The sequence below is a fragment of the Galeopterus variegatus genome, unplaced genomic scaffold (assembly GCF_000696425.1).
Source record: "Galeopterus variegatus unplaced genomic scaffold, G_variegatus-3.0.2 Scaffold2281, whole genome shotgun sequence".
Taxonomy (NCBI): domain Eukaryota; kingdom Metazoa; phylum Chordata; class Mammalia; order Dermoptera; family Cynocephalidae; genus Galeopterus; species Galeopterus variegatus.
Genome location: NW_007728392.1, coordinates 255024 through 271675, shown reverse-complemented (window position 1 = coordinate 271675; position 16652 = coordinate 255024). Strand labels below are relative to the sequence as shown.

The 16652-nt window shown below is 35.6% G+C and overlaps 1 protein-coding gene across 1 annotated transcript in view; it reads right to left on the bottom strand.

Annotated features, from left to right (window-relative positions):
- LOC103597327 (chromosome unknown open reading frame, human CXorf30) overlaps positions 1–16652 on the bottom strand; it is a gene marked incomplete at its 3' end in the record, with an annotated part of 119539 nt that overhangs the window by 33810 nt on the left and 69077 nt on the right. The window contains exons 6-7 of the mRNA XM_008581150.1: positions 14464–14592; positions 9390–9487 (exon numbers count right to left, since the gene is read on the bottom strand). Of these exons, the coding sequence (XP_008579372.1) occupies positions 9390–9487; positions 14464–14592 (227 nt within the window). The remainder of the gene's footprint in view (positions 1–9389; positions 9488–14463; positions 14593–16652) is intronic.

Here is a 16652-nt window from a genome sequence, read left to right as displayed (position 1 = left end):
GATGAATCCCACTTGATCATGGTGCATAATTTTTTTGATGTGTTGCTGTAATCTGATTGCTAGTATTTTGTTGAGGATTTTTACATCTATGTTCATAAAGGATATTGGCCTGTAGTTTCTTTATCTTAGATGCATCTTTGTCTAGTTTTGGTATCTGGGTGATATTTGCCTCATAGAATAAGTTTGGGAGAATGGCCTCTGTTTCAATCTTTTGGAACAGTTTGTAGAGAACTGGTATCAGTTCCTCTTTGAAGATTTGGTGGAACTTTGCAGTGAACCCATCCAGTCCTGGGCTTTTCTTTGTTGGGAAACTCTTGATAACAGCTTCAATCTCTTTTCTTGTTATTGGTCTGTTCAGATTTTCTATATCTTCTTGGCTCAGTTTTAGTAATTTGTACTCATCCAGAAATTTATCCAGTTCCTCCAGATTTTCAAATTTGTTGCCATATAGATGTTTGTAGTAGTCTCTAATGTTTCCTTGTATTTCTGAGGTGTCATTTGTAATATCACCTTTTTCGTTTCTAATTTTTGTTATTTGGATCTTCTCTCTTCTTTTCTTAATTAGTCTTGCTAAAGGTTTTCCATTTTATTAATCTTTTCAATGAACCAACTTTTTGTTTCATTGATCTTTTGTATTGTTTTTTGTGTTTCTATTTCATTTAGTTCTGCTCTGATCTTAATTATTTCTTTCCATCTACTCACTTTAGGTTTGGATTGTTCTTGTTTTGCTAGATCTTTAAGGTGAAGTGTTAGGTTATTTATTTGCCATCTTTCCTTTCTTCTGAAGTAAGCATTTAATGCAATAAATTTCCCCCTTAAGGCTGCTTTTGCAGTATCCCAAAAGTCTTGGTACAATGTGTCATTATTTTCATTAGTTTCAAGAAACTTTTTTGTTTCCTGTTTAATTTCTTGGACCCATGTGTCATTAAGTAGAATGTTGTTTAATTTCGATGAGTTTGTATAGTTTTCAGAGTTTCATTTATTATTGATTTCTAATTTTAATCCATTATGATCAGAGAAAATACATGGAATAATTCCAATTTTTTCTGAATTTGTTAAGACTTGCTATTTGACCTAACATGTGGTCTATCCTGGATAATGTTCCATGTGCTGATGAGAAAAATGAATATTCTGAGGTTGTTGGTGGAATGTTCTGTAGATATCTGCCAAATCCAATTGGTCTAAAGTATTGTTTAGATCTTCTGTTTCTCTGTTTATTTTTTGCCTAGATGATCTGTCCAATGATGACTGTGGGTGTTCATGTCCCCCAATATTATGGTGTTATTGTCTATTTCTTTTTTGAGATCTAATAGTATTTGCTTTGTAAATCTGGCTGCTCTGACATTAGGTGTGTATATATTTATGACTGTTATGTCTTCTTGATGGATAGATCCTTTTATCATTATATAGTGGCCTTCTTTATCTCTTTTAATGGTTTTTGCTTTAAAGTCTATTTTATCTGATATAAGACTAGCTACTACATCTTGTTTTTCATTTCTACTTGCGTTATGTATCTTTTCCTTTCGCTCTTAGTCTATATGTGTCTTTACAGGTCAAGTGAGTCTCTTGGAGACAGCATTTTGTTCGGTCCATCTTCTTAATCCAGTCAGTCAGTCTGTGTCTTTTGAATGGGGAATTTACTCCCTTTACAGACAGAGTTATTATTGAAAGTTGTTGATTTACTCCTAGCATTATGCTGATTTTTGTATAGATGTCTTAAGTATCGTTTGTTCCTTTCTTTCTAATTTTCTGCTTGTCTTCTGTATTTATTGGTTTCTTGGGGTGATAGATAAACTATTTTTTTCTCTCTTTTTGGCATTTTTGTTTTGCTGGTAGGTATTGCTCCTTCTTGTGTATTCACGGTAGTGATGGTTGTTTTGTGGTATCAAACCCAGTACATCCTTGAGAGTTTCTTGTAGAGCTGGTCATGTGGTAGTGAACTCCTGCAGTTTTTGTTTGTCTGAGAAATATACTATTTGTCCTTCATTTCAGAAGGATAGCCTTGCTGGGTAAAGTATTCTTGGCTGGCAATTTTTGTCTTTTAGTATTTTGAATATATCATCCCATTATTTTCTGGCTTTTAGTGTTTTGGATGAAAAGTCTGATGTTATTCTGATTGGGGCTCCGTTATAAGTGACTTGCCACTTCTCTCTTGGAGATTTTGCGAAGATTCTCTCGTTGTCTTTGAGTTATGTCAGTTTGATTATCACGTCTCAGAGAGGACATTTTTGGGTTGAATGTGTTTGGTGATCTTTGGGCTTCCTGAATATGGGTATCTGTGACTTTGCCTATACCTGGGAAGTTTTCTGATATTGTCTCATTGAGTATGTTTTCAATGTCATTTCCTTTTTCCTCCCCTTCTGGAATACCCATGATTCAAATAGTTGAGCACTTAAGGTTGTCAGTTGTCTCTCTTAAATTTTCTTCAAGTTTTTTGATTCCTTTTTCTTTTTTCTGGTCTGCCTGTGATAATTCAAACAACCTGTCTTTGAGGCCAGAAATTCTCTCTTCTGTGTGTTCAAGTCTGCTGGTTAAACTCTCTGTTGTATTTTTTATTTCATTGAATGAATCCTTCAGCTCCACAAGCTCAACTACATTCTTTTTCAAGGCATTGATTCCTTTGTACATTTCTTCCTTCAGATCCTGCATATTTTTTCTCATTTCATTGTATAGTTTCACTGAGTTTTCTTGTATCTCATTTAGTTTCCTTAGAATAGTTACTCTAAATTCCTTGTCTGTCTTTTCAAAGACTTCCTATTCTATAGGATCTAGCACTTGTAAGTTATTAATTTCTTGTGGTGGTGATGTACTTTCTTGATTTTTCATATTTCTGGTTTCTTTCCTTTGGTGCTTTGACATTGTGGCCAGGGGTATCACAGTTCACTTGTTTCACCCTTGTGTCTGGCTTGAAGGGTCTGCTGCTTCTGGACAGCAGAAACTGGCCTGGACTGGAAGTCCCACCCCACCTGCCTTTACCAGCAGGTCAGGTGGCATGGGAGTCCAGAGCCTCTCCAGTCCCTCTAGGAGACAGATGGCCTGGGCTAGAAGTCCCATCCTGCCTGTGTTCACTAGCTTGTCTGGCTTGGGGCTTGGGAACCTGGAACCTCTCAGGTCACTCATGGAGGCAGGATGGCCTGGGCTGAAATTCCCACCCTGTCAGCCTTCACCGGCTCATGTGGTTCAGGGTTCGGGAACCTGTGCCTTTCAGGTCACTCACGGAGATGGATGGCCTGCAATGGAGGTGCCGCCCTGCCTGCATTCACCAGCTTGTCTGACTCGGGGCTTAGGATCCTGGAGCCTCTCAGGCCAGTCACGGAGATAGGATAGCCTGGGCTGAAGTTCCTGCCCTGTCGGCCTTCACTGGCTTGTCTGGCTCAGGCCTTGGGAACCTGTACCTCTCAGATCGCTCACAGAGATGGGACCGCCTGCACGAGAAGTTCTGCCCTGGCTCCACCTGCCTTCTCTGGCCAGCAGGCTCAGGGCATGTGAGCCCAAAAGCTCTAAAGTCTATATGAAATGGGGAGCAACCTGAACTGGGGTCCTTTGGTGGGCAGCTCCTGTCCATTCCAGCACAGATTTTGGGTCCTCTGTCACTGCTCCTCAAAAGCTGTAAATTGGTCACTCTGTGGGAGAGAGCGACACCAGGAGCTGACTACTCCACCATCTTGACCCCATAGTAAAATCTTCTCTTTGATATCATTCTCTGCCTTTGGAAGACTAAACAACTAAATCCCTATTTTCATGTCATTTCCGCAAGTCACACTGGTTATATCATATCAAACCAGAACAGCAATATCAGCAATTATGAACTGAGAGTGTCAACAGGATTCACCATCACTACCCAGGTATTCTGTAAATACATGTCAGCATTCTTACTGTAACTTGGAATAAAAATCTCCTGAAGAGGTTTGTTTAGTTGAAATTCTGTTCAGAGTCATTGCTGGCCTGAAAGTTGCTTATGTGCAAATTAATAAAGGAATTGGCTTTCAGAGCACAGGGCTTGGCCAGCACATGTAACTTTGGTGCAAAAATAAAAAGAATGAGGGGGGTTATAGGAAGGAAAGGAGGAAAGAGGGAGGAAGAAAGGGTGGGGAGGGAGAAAGGGATGATGGAATAGAGAGAGAAATAAAGGCGTCCTTGCTCCTGGCGGGATACATGATTTGGAGAGCAAAGCCCCCTTGCCCCTCTATTAGGCACTTCACTGAAGTGCAGACAGTTCAACCTTAGGTCATGACCTTGTTTCCACTGTCCGCTGAAGTAGAAGTGGATAATTATTGCTGATCTTTAAAAGCTATAGACATTATGTAAAAAATCAATCCAGAATTTACAAATAAACAAATAATTCAGGAAATACTTTCGCAATAAACATAAATATTAAAGCTTAGTATACTAGTTCTATAGCTTTAGGAAAAACATTATATCTTTTGGAAGCCAGCAAATGCTTTTAACTTCAAATAAGAGTATAAGCAGAATAATAGAGATGAAATTTTACCATAATTCTTACCTTTAGAGAATCTTTTGGTATACGAGCATTTGCAACATTAGCCAAAATTACCTCCCATAGCTGTATCGATATTTCTTTGTATTTAACTCAAATTAAGCCATGAAATATTTTCAAGATTAAAAAAAAAATCTATTTAAGAATTTTTCACAACTTCTCAGGATAAATTGAAAGAAGAATGCTAATTTTGTTACCTGAACATTTCATGAGGAAGAAAATTTTCAATATCATGTACTACACCCATGATATATGATCTTTCACCCAGAAAAATAAGGAATACAAAAAGTATGATAGAAAGAAGAAAATACATTAAGTGATTAGTACCTCAAAATGCATTTTTGAGTTTATGGAGACTAAAACTTTAAAAACTTGTACAAAATGGTTGGAAACTCACGTGTACTGTTTTGTATTGATGTTTTATGTTTGAAACCAAGCAGATTAAAAGTGTTTTTAACTACGCTTCTCTCTTACTAGCTTGTGGAAATATTTCTGGGTCTTGCTACTAACAATATAGTGAATTTAGGTAAAGTTTGATGATAGAATAAAAAACTCAGTAAAGAAAAAGTCATACAACTGTCACTGACAATGGAAGAAATACTGTAGTATACAGGCTACGGCTGATTTAAATCTTAAAGCATGAAATATTTTGTTTACACACTTAAGTTTTGTTTTTAAGAAAACATTTAGAGCCGGCCCGGTGGTGCACTGCTACAGTGCACCGCTTGGGAGCGCGGTGGCGCTCCAGCCGAGGGTTCGGATCCCATGTACAGACCGGCCGCTCACTGGCTGAGCGAGGTGAGGGCACAACACCGAGGGTTGCGGTCCCGGTCCGGTACGGGCGTGACACTGAGGGTTGCGATCCGTTGCCGGTCACGAAAAAAGACAAAAAGGAAAAAAAAAAGAAAAAGAAAACATTTATAGCTCAGGGCTGTATATTGGAGTGACTGAGCGTTGGTGGAAAGGTAGTGGGTTGCTCTCATCATTCTCTCACAGCCAAACAACACGACGTGTAAGAGAGTTTTGAGTTCAAACAAAGAACAGATATTACATGTTAAAAATTCCAAAAGAAATACTAAATACTTAACACCAATAGAGAATTGACTACTACCAGGCAATTATTGTTTACCAAGACTATAATCTGTTATTTGGAGCCTGCAGTAAGAAGTAACCAAACTTATGTTCCTCAAGAATGCAAATATTTCTTACATTTCCCTAATTGTAGACAGATTCTGATCATTCATTCATCTCTAGGGAAGATGTGGAAATTGGGTTGAATATAATAAAAGTTGAGATGTGGGCGAAAAATCAGAGATTACTTAGTATCTTGAGTGCTTTATTGCCACATCTGAAGATCTAAAGTTTAAGTAAAACATTTCTCAGTTGATTTGGCAAAACAGCAAATGCAACCAGAAATATTAGGAAATAATATATATGTGGGGACGACAATTTTATTGTACTTCTGAAAGTACTCAGAAAGCATCTTCTTCAAAAAATGAATAAATGATTCACTATGTTAAAAAAAAACATGCCATCTCTATTAAATAAATATTCACATCTGAACGTTTAAGAGGACGTACGTTTCACCTTAGGCAATTACTATTAGAAAGGTAGCAAGACTTCATAGCTTGGCAACAACATCATTATCATTGGCAGTGTTGAAGTGCAGAAAGCTCAAATTATGATGCTTTGACATGCTGGGATAAAGAAGCGGCCTCAAGGTCTCTCTGACCTTCCCCCCTCCTTCCTGTCTGTCAATTCTCCGAAGCACAGGATGAAGCTGTTCCCTCATCTGCCTAAAGTCTGGACAAATTGCCTCTGTTCCTTTCCTTGAGTTTTAATTAACTTAACTCATATCACAGGAAGGAAGACTGGAATCTGTCAAAACACCTGGACTAACTTTTGCCACACACTGTTGTCTTATATTTTGGTCCTTATTTTGAAGAGAATCATTTACTAATCATCGTCTACTTTGCATGACAAATAGACTTTGTCCCTGGCCATTGTATGTTCTCCAGACCCATTGCATCCCCCTAAGAATCATTTACTCCTACAACCCCCATCTCCATTTTCCTTATGGAAAAGAGTATATTAAATCTATACTCCAATAGAAAATTGCAACATTACTTTTTTTGTGATTCCCCTGTGCTTTTCTTTCTCCCAGCATGTTAAATAATAAAATTTGTTATGCCTTTTCTTCCTAGTGATCTAAATTTGTCAGTGATTTTTATTAATGAATCTTTAGGGCTGAAGTTTTCCTTTCGACCTACAGTAGCGTACATGGGTAGTAGATAGAGTTAGTCCAAAAAAAAAACTCCCCTTCTTCACCAACCACAGCTGAAAGTGAACATTTAAGTAAGACAGCAAACATGCCTTTAGTAACAAAAAGAACAATCTAGCAGCTAATGGTGTTAAGAGGTTTTGCTCTTGCATTATAATATAGAACTACTCAATGAAATGTAGATGCAAGAATTGCATTTTCAATGAAGTAGACCATGAAAGAAAATTATTTAAATGTCTTTATGAAATAACTGTGCTAACTGCTCATAAGGAAAAATAAAAGCAATGATATAATTGATAACAACCAGAAAATATATGCATGTAAGGTGAGTTACAGGTATCCCACCGTGGTACCAAAATGAGGAGAAGTTTAAATTAAAAACTGATATGAAATCAGTACAAACTGAATTAGGCTTACATTACAATAAAATTTACTGCATGGAAAGGGGAAAGTCCTTTATGGAAAATGGACAAGGGCCATTATTTGAGATTACATTGCTTATCAAAATAATAGTCATATATTCCTGGAAGGGTATATGCACATCTTAATTTCAAAAATAAAAACATATTTGAAATGTCTCATTGAAAGAAACAGGTGGTGGCTTCTTTTTAGTTTTTGCTCAGTCTTCTTACGTATAAAGTACCCTAATGGTGTGTGTTTCTCAACCTGTGTAACATTCTTCAGTATTCAAAGTTGAAAATTATAAAAATCTCAATCTTTATCCGTATTTTCTTGAAGGCCTAATAGCTCTTTCAGAAAAACGGTATTTTATGTACAATTTAATGAGAAGATACAACAGTTGTTTGTCTATGTGATTTTAAAATTGCATCTATTTTTTTCTTTTCTTTTCTTTTTTTTCCTTTTTGTCTTTTTTCGTGACCGGTAACGGAATCGCAACCCTCGGTGTCGCGCCCGCACCGTGCTCAACCAGTGAGCGGACCGGTCTCTATATGGGATCCGAACCCTCGGCGGGAGCGCCGCCGCACTCCCAAGCGCCGCACTCTACTGAGTGTGCCACCGGGCCGGCCCTGTATTTTTTCTGGTTTTTGTTGCATATTTCAATTCATCTCTATTTTGAACATATAGTTAATAAGGAAGCCAATGTCATTTTTTCAGAGCATCTACCTCACGATCCTAATTTTTTCAGGTGCATTTAAAATTTTTTTTCTCTTATGTCTCAGTAAAGGATAAATTTTAATTCAGTAATCACTTTTCATAGAAAGATGTTGTGTAATTAAAGTGATGTCATTTAAAAATAACCTTTAGAAAAGATTTTGTGCTGCAGTGATAACCAGATCACAGAAATAGGATATTTTCACTGAATAAAATGATCCTAATATCATCATATTAAATAATTTTCCACTTAGAAGATAATATTTTTGCAAGCTATACTTGAGTTCATTTCAATATTTTAACCGTTCATTTTTTATGCCTCAGTAGAGACTTATCCAGAAACCAGGTGGGCAAATAATCAATTTATAGACAAAATGATAGGTTCTGAACATAGCTAGTGCCATTTTAGGAAAATACAAGCACAGAATGGCTGCCAACCCCCCCTTTCCCTCTACGAGAAACCTCGTGACTTCTGCGAAACAGAAACCCTTTTGCTTCCTCATGGGCACAATTTTCCACCCTGGTTCTATCAGCCAGGTGGAGCTTCCACATTAGCATAATGCCCCTCCTTGATTGTATCAGCTAGCCCTTGGCGCCTCACAACCTATATAAGCTCTCCCACCCCGGTGCCTGGGGCTGCTCTCCTCTTTGAGGGCAGCCCCTACTGTCCTCCATTTTGAGTGCAGCCCAGCAGATTCTTTTCCTTTAATTTTTATCAAGCTTTTGCTTAATAGGTACCCAGCGTTTCAGCTCACTTTCTTTCAAAAAGTATTTTAAATCTTTTCTTACATTCTATTTATTAGAGCTAAATCTCAAGATTCTAAATAATCAATTCTATGAAGAAATCTATCCACATATTTAAAAATGAAAATTACATTAATTGGACTATTCTCAATTTAGATATGATTACTAATAAGGCAATTTAATTTAATTTAATTTAAGCATTATTCACAGCTATTCATGCTGCCCTCATATTTCATTTGAATCAAGACTATCAGTATTTGACTATATTAAATAATCTTGAACACAGGTTTAGTAATACTTTAATAGTTCACATGAGGTAATCCTATTCTTATTCACTATTACTTAAAACCACAATATGTGCCAGTTGCTCCAAATACATTTCAAAGTGGAAAGAGTGCTGTAGAAACCAGGAAGAATCAATGCTGAAAGACCCTGAAGAGCACAACACTACTTTTATTGTATATGTGAGGACAAGCATGTAGACTAAGGTTAAATTTGCTCTAGCAACTCTTGAAACATGCAGGTAGAATGCTAAGCAGTGCAGTCACTCTAAGATGCCCTGTAACCTAAAAGTGTTTTCCAAAAGCATTTAAGGTCCATAGTAGTGAATTTAAACATGAAATTACTATGATTGAATAATTTTTGTCAATATACTAGTCTGGTATGGGTGTTTTTAGGGATAGCGATTTAGTGTACAACACAAGCTCTGTTTGTGAAAAGACAGAGCCTATGAAACATTTAATGGGCTCTTACCAGAGCGGTACACTTCGTCTCAATAACATCTAAGGGTGGTCCAGGAGAGCTATGGATCTCAAGATCATACCAGATTCTTAAATTGCTAACATCATCATCTGAAAAACAAAACAAAACAAACAAAAAAATTTCTTCAGTGCTTTTTAATATAGGCTTCAGAATATCATACTTAACATTTGAATTTCAGAATCATAAACAGACATCATTTCAAGCCCTTTTTAATGAACTCCTTTGTCAAGAGAGCTGAGGGGTGACACGTGGGAAGCTGCTTTTATCACAGTGAGCAGTAAGAGGAGCCCCATCCTGCATGGCCAGGACAATGTCCTGTAAAAGCAACTGACCCTGTGCTTACCCCAGTAACTCATTATATTACCCACTAAAATAAACTTAAGAACAATTTTACTTTTAAGTTAAGAATTAATGTTTCAAAAGAAAAAACCAATCTTATTTTAACTAATTGCCAAGACATACCTGTACATAGTAATGTCTAAATAAGGCATTACAGTTCATAATGGTACATTTCCAGGACTGTAAGAATCTAGTCTCAGGGGAAAGTCAGAAACATGAGCTTTCTGTTTCTTGGCAGTGTGAAAAAAGATCCTGGCAGTTCAGGAATGGGGTGTACACTATATTGTAAAACAATGATGTTTACATCTGGATTCCTGATATTTTTTTTAAAAGCGGCAAATTTGCTGCTGGAGATGTTCAAAGTCTTATACTCCCCCACACTGAAACTGGAACTCTAATCAACCTCAAAGGTCCTGCATAGTGGGGTTTTGTACTTGCAAGAAATCTGGATTCTTTCCATTTTTTTTCTCGTGTTCAGCTTCTATCTTTTACATTCTTTTCTTTTCCACTGTTGAACTAGATGATGGTTTAAAATGTCCTCCAGTTTCAGTAAATGGCATGCATATTCACTTCAGTATTGTCATGTTTAAAAGATTTCAAGAATTGTCATGTAAATCACGAACCTCTTTGAGCCTTAGTAAGAAATAAGGATCTCAGACTAGTGGAAATCTCAGTGTCTTCCTCTTCTAAAAATCTTCTCTATGAGTACACGAGGAGTCTTCAAAAGTTCATGGATGGATTCATATTACTTTTCATTCAATTTTTCCACAAACTTTTTGAAGTAACCCCGTATTGGTTTGCATGTCATTGCATTGTATGACATTGAATGGCATTGTATGACATTGTATTGTATTGTATGACAATGCATTTTAGTGGGCTACATTGCTCTGTACCATATTGTATTGTATTATATTGTATTATGTTCCATCTTATTCTAATACTTTAGCTACCAAAACACATATAAAATTGGTGAGTCTGAGAATAATTCAGACATTCAGAGCACTCGGCTAACGAGAGGGAAAAAGGGAGGAAGTCCAAGTGAGTTCTTATTCCAAATACCTGTAAAAAGTTCTTGAGGGCAAACTTACTTCCAAATTTTGAATAGGCTCCTATGCTTATTTATTTTGCAAACACCAGTTCATTCTTTTAAAACCATTAATATGCAGAGAATAAGGTTACCAAATTCATACTAATACAAAATTATTGAGAAAACCTCTCTGCTCACATTTGTATGGACTGCTCCTTCAACTTTATGAAAGCACTTTAAATGTTTTATGACATTTAAATGTGACTTCTCCCATAATAAACCAAAGTTCTTAAAATGAAAAGTGGTTCCTCTTCTAGGCAGTTCATGCATATTTTATCTGGATCTTTCCAATACTTTAACCCATGTTGAACTCACAAAGAAAATAATTCTGGAGAGAAACAGGATGTTTGACTAAGGAGGTTGTCTTGTGACTCTGGTTTAGCACAACTATCAGTAGAATAACTTGGAGCCAGAAGACCAGGGTTCAATTCCCAACTTCACCACCTTTACCATGTGGTCTTTGGCAAAGTAACAGTCTGCCCATCTGTGCAATGGGAACTATATTACTCAGCGTTTTCTGGAGGAATAGAACCAACAATATGTGTACATATGATGAGAAAGAGAGACTTTAAGGAATGTGGAGACTTGGTAAATTCAAAATTTGTAGGATATCAGGGGAGGTCAACTTTTATTTTACTAAGACCTTCAACTGATTGGATGAGGCCCTACCACATTATGGAGGCTAATATGCTTTACTCAAAGTCCATAGATTTGAATGTTAATCTCGTTCAAAAAAAAAAAAAAAAGAAGAAAAGAAAAACAATGCCTTCACAGAAACATTCAGAATAAATTTGAGTAAGTATCTGGACACCATGGCCCAGCCAAGTTGACACACAGAATTAATCATCACAGGGCCAATAACACCTACTATTTGTAATTCCTGTGACTGTCACATGTGGCAGTGTTGTGAGGTAGCTAATTTAATTCCTACAGTGCTAAAAATGTACATTGAATATTAATTTATTCGTTAGAGTGGAATTAGTGAATGATTTATTAATGAGAATAGCAACAAAAATAGTAGTTATTAAACGTTATTTAACTCTAAACTTCAAACATATTAAAACTTTTTAAAATTATAAAATCAATAACATTCAACATAGCAATTTGAGAAATTCCTGAAAAGTATGAAGATGAAAATTATTCATAGCCGCATGAACAAATGAAAGCTACTTAATATTTTTTGTATAAAATTCCAGGTTTAAAATATCAATAAGGACATAGGTATGTAGATATACATATACAAATATAAATATACTAGAATGTGTGTGCTATATATGATTGATATATTCGTATGCTTGTATGTGAATATACACATTTATATGTCAGAAAATATTCACTTTTAAAATTTTAGTTTCAGTTATTCAACATAACGGATCACATAAGTTATTGCATGCTTATCTTTGATTACTTTATCCTAACAAATTTCTTAGACTGAATCAATGGATCAAAGGAGATAAATAATTCTTAAAATTTTTAGGGCCGGCCCTGTGGCTCACTCGGGAGAATGCAGCTCTGGAAGCGCAGCAGTGCTGGTAGCACCGAGGCCGTCGGTTCGTATCCTATATAGGTAGGAATGGCCGGTGCGCTCACTGGCTGAGCATGGTGCGGGCGACACCAAGCCAAGGGTTACGATCCCCTTACCAGTCACAAAAAAAAAAAAGAAATTTTAAACATATTGTAAATGTTCTTTTCAAAAAATAAATTTCCATTATAACGCATGGGATTGCTCTTTTGATTTGACTCTCATTAAAACATGGTGTTACCATTATTTTTCATATTTCTCTATCAGGAAGGTTTAAAAATTCTTATAAAGTTGTTGTTTTCATTTCTTGGATGGGAGAAAAGCTGGAAGAGTTTCCTAGCTGAGAAGAAATATGCTACAGAGCAGTTTTAAAAAAGAACCCATATTATCATAGATGATGAAAAGGTTAATCCTAAGAATAAGGATATAGAAAGGCCTGTCTGAAGAATTGGGGATACCTGTAATTTTATTAGATGCATTTTTCCTAACTCCTTATCTCGTAAACTTTCATCATGCAGCTTAGTATTTTTTATTAGATATCCCTCTGTTTTAGTCCATTAATATCACATCATAATATTCCAATTGCCTTTAAAATTCTTCTGAACATTTCTACCTTCATGAAGACTTTCTTTCATGGTTCTTCTGCCTTAGATATTGATGAGGGTTTTTGCAATCAATCCTTTCTTTCATTGTCCTCTTTCAGGACAGTCATCTAATGCTAGTCTCTGAAATGATTTCCATCTTTAGTGGTATTTCTTTATCCCCATCACCACAATAAAAAGACCTAATTCTCTTCACTTTAAACCCATTTTGTTGTTACAGTGGCCTAAATGGCCTGAACTGCTCCTCCTTTTCCAAAATATATTGAATATTGCCTAAACACTACTTTTAAATCAATGCATTCTGTGATGCTTAATTGCATGTGTCAACATGGCTGGGCCATGGTGCCCAGTTGTATAGTCAAACACCAGTCTAGATATTGCTGTGAAGCTATTTTAAAAATATGATTAACGTTTAAATCAGTAGACTTTCAGTAAAGCAGATTACTCTCCATAATACAGGTGGGCCTCCTCCAATCAGTTGAGGGTCCTAACTGCAAACTGAGGTTCCCAATAGAAGAAGCCATTCTTCCTCAAGACTGCAACATAGAAACCCTGCCTATGTTTCCAGCATGCCTGTCCTGTACTGAGGAATTCAGACTAAAAACTGCAGCATTTACTCTTTCCTGAATTTTTAACCCGCTAGCTTACCCTACAGATTTTGGACTTGCCAACTCCCACAGTGATGCTAGACAATTCCTTAAAATCTCCCTTCTCTCTCTCTCTAACAATGCGAAGTTCATGGAAAAATAGAATTAAAAGATAATATGAGTCTTTCTATAAACTTTTTGAAGTAGCCTCATGTGTGTGTGTGTGTGCGTGCGAGCACCTGTGTGTGTAGTTTCTGTTTTTCTGAAGAACCCTGAGAGAGATACATTCAATAAAAATTTCTTCTTTCATATACCTCTTTTTGAATCCATGACTTATCTCCTGTTGAACCTCTTCTCTAATAATCCCTTAAGACCCTGCTACTAACCTATAAAAGAACAACTCATTCACTCATTCTCCAGAAACCTACCCCGACTATTCCAACTCTACATAATCTAATTGTCCTTTGAACTTCCACTGAAAATATATGATGTTTAACACCATTTAAATAAAGCTTTTATAATGTAGGAAAGGAAAATAATAGCATTTAGTCTCTTTGCAAAGGAGAAAGATTGTTATCATCTCCTATATTGAAGTAAGAGAAGCATATTACATTATTAAAATAATACACTCATTAACATTTTATCAGAAACTTGCTGTATTGTTCTTGTCTAATAATAGAAAAATATGTAAAGCATTTCACTTATGGAAGAACAGGCAGCTTTCTAACTGAAATATCGTGATCTATTGATATTAATAGCAGGAGAAATCCAGAAGGTAAACTACATAATCTTGACATAATACAATGAAATTCTTACAGATACAGGCGACACAAATTTGGATATGTACTATGCATATTTAATTTTAAAATGAATGATGATTTAGCTTTGTGCAGACAGATCATGAAATTCTCCATCATAATAAATTTACCTGAGTCTCCCTCATCAAGAGAGTGGGCTATTTCTGTTATTGATTCCTGAAAGGAGGACTTTCTATCTTGATCTGTGTCTTCTTCAAAATCATCATCTTCTCTGCTTTTAACAGAAAATGAAATTGCACCTAAAAGACATAGGTATAAGATATCAGATTAACCAGGGATTAGTTTTCTAAAATGAAAGGTCAGTTTCAGGTATTAAATTTACTCTGACTTGAAACTTATAAATATAAAGATGACCATAAATTCTAGATGTTATTCTCAGAATTAAACCTATTGCTGGTACAGAACAATTTAATGGAAAGTTCAATGAAATGTTTTCAAAATCTCTACAAAAATGGTAAATTTTTCGACAGATTTCTGACGATAAGCTTTAAAACGTGGCAAATAATAAAACTGCTTCAGTTTCAGAAAAGTTATTGGTCTTGGGTGACTATTCTCACATATATTCTTTCTAAGTCATTTTTAATGCTCTATGAGATCCTTTAAAAAATAATATTTATTTTATTTTATGTAATATACTAATAGCCCAAGCACAACTTCCCTATAAGCATTTAATATGTAAATTACTAAGTATTTTATTACAAAACTTGTTAGTGTCAAAAATTGTCACTCTCTGTCTGGAATTTTCATTATAGTAAAATCAACTTATACAAGATTGGTATTAATTTTTTAAATTAAAATCAATATACTTATGGAAATAATTCAGAAATTGGTTCTGATATCTCTTTTTAAATTATTTATTTTTAATTGAAACATAATTGATTGTACAGATCTGTGTGATTGCACATATCAATATCTGTGTGCAATATCTCATTATCAGCTTGACATAAACAAATGTTTGCACACAGAATCATGGGTCCCTAGCCATGCATCATATTCAAATAACTTAGATCAATTCCTACCAATACTGTGCAATTGAATTATGGTAGTCTCTGTATTTTACTAATTGTAAAGACATGTAGAATTGTAATTAAACATAATTTTCTTAGTTTATATTTGATCATCAACAACTCTTCCAGAAAAAATTTTTTTTGAAGGAATTATACTTTTTTTTGAAGAGTTGTCTCTTTGGAGAGAGGCCTTAAAGTAAAACCATCTTGAAATAAGGTATAATAATATATGTATGTAAGAACAACTTGAAATAAAACATCTGTTTAAAGCAATTAGCCAAAATCACAGAGCAGGTACTCAATAAATGGCATCTTTAATTATATTCTTATTATTCCTTTTTAGGAGGTGGTCCAAAACAGTAAGATATTATTGGCCACATTACTCCTGGAGAGAATAGAAATGCCCACTGTGAAAAAATAATATTTTTACTTACTTGAGTAAGAAATACAGGTGTTTCATGTGTTTACAGGCCATTCAAGGCTTCTTCCAGATAGGTAATGTAAAGTTCTAAAAGGTCTAACTCTAGATCTGTGCTATCCAATATGGCAGCCATTAGTCACATGTGACTATTGAGCAATTAAAATGTTGATGGTCCTAACGGAGATATGCTATAAGTTTGAAATATGCATTATATCTCAAAGATAGTACAAAACAGAATGTAAAACATATTATTAATAATTTTGTATTAATTATATTTTGTTTATTTTATTATTATTTTAATCTCTGAATTTTTATTTGTGAAAATTGTTTTAGAATTTGTTCAAGAAAGCCAATATATTTACACTGTAGATATTGTAGATCAGTATATATAGATTCTGACAGATGGCAATCAGGCATTTCAGGAAAAGAGGACATCTTTTTCTCATTTGAACAAAAGCATTGAAGGCCTACTGGTAGCCCTGATCAGCAATATGAAAAATGTCCAACTACATTAGTTCTTGTGCCACACCTTAAAAAAGGAAAGAGGAAGAGGGCAAATGTGTATTAAAGAGTTATATTTTTTTAAATATACATTTAATTTGGATAAACAAAAATATTTTAAAAATTAATTTAATATGTTTCTTTATATCTTTAATGTGATTACTAGAATACTTAAAATTACATATATTTGAGAGCTGCCAGGCCCACAGGGCCCCGAACCACCTGCGCTGGAGCAGGTAGGCACCATTGTGGGACTCCCAGCCCAGGCCAGTGTGCACCACACAGAGAGACCCCAGAGAGGTCTGAGAGCTGCTAGGCCCACACACCCCAAGCCACCTGCACTGGAGCAGGTAGGTGCCACTGCGAGACT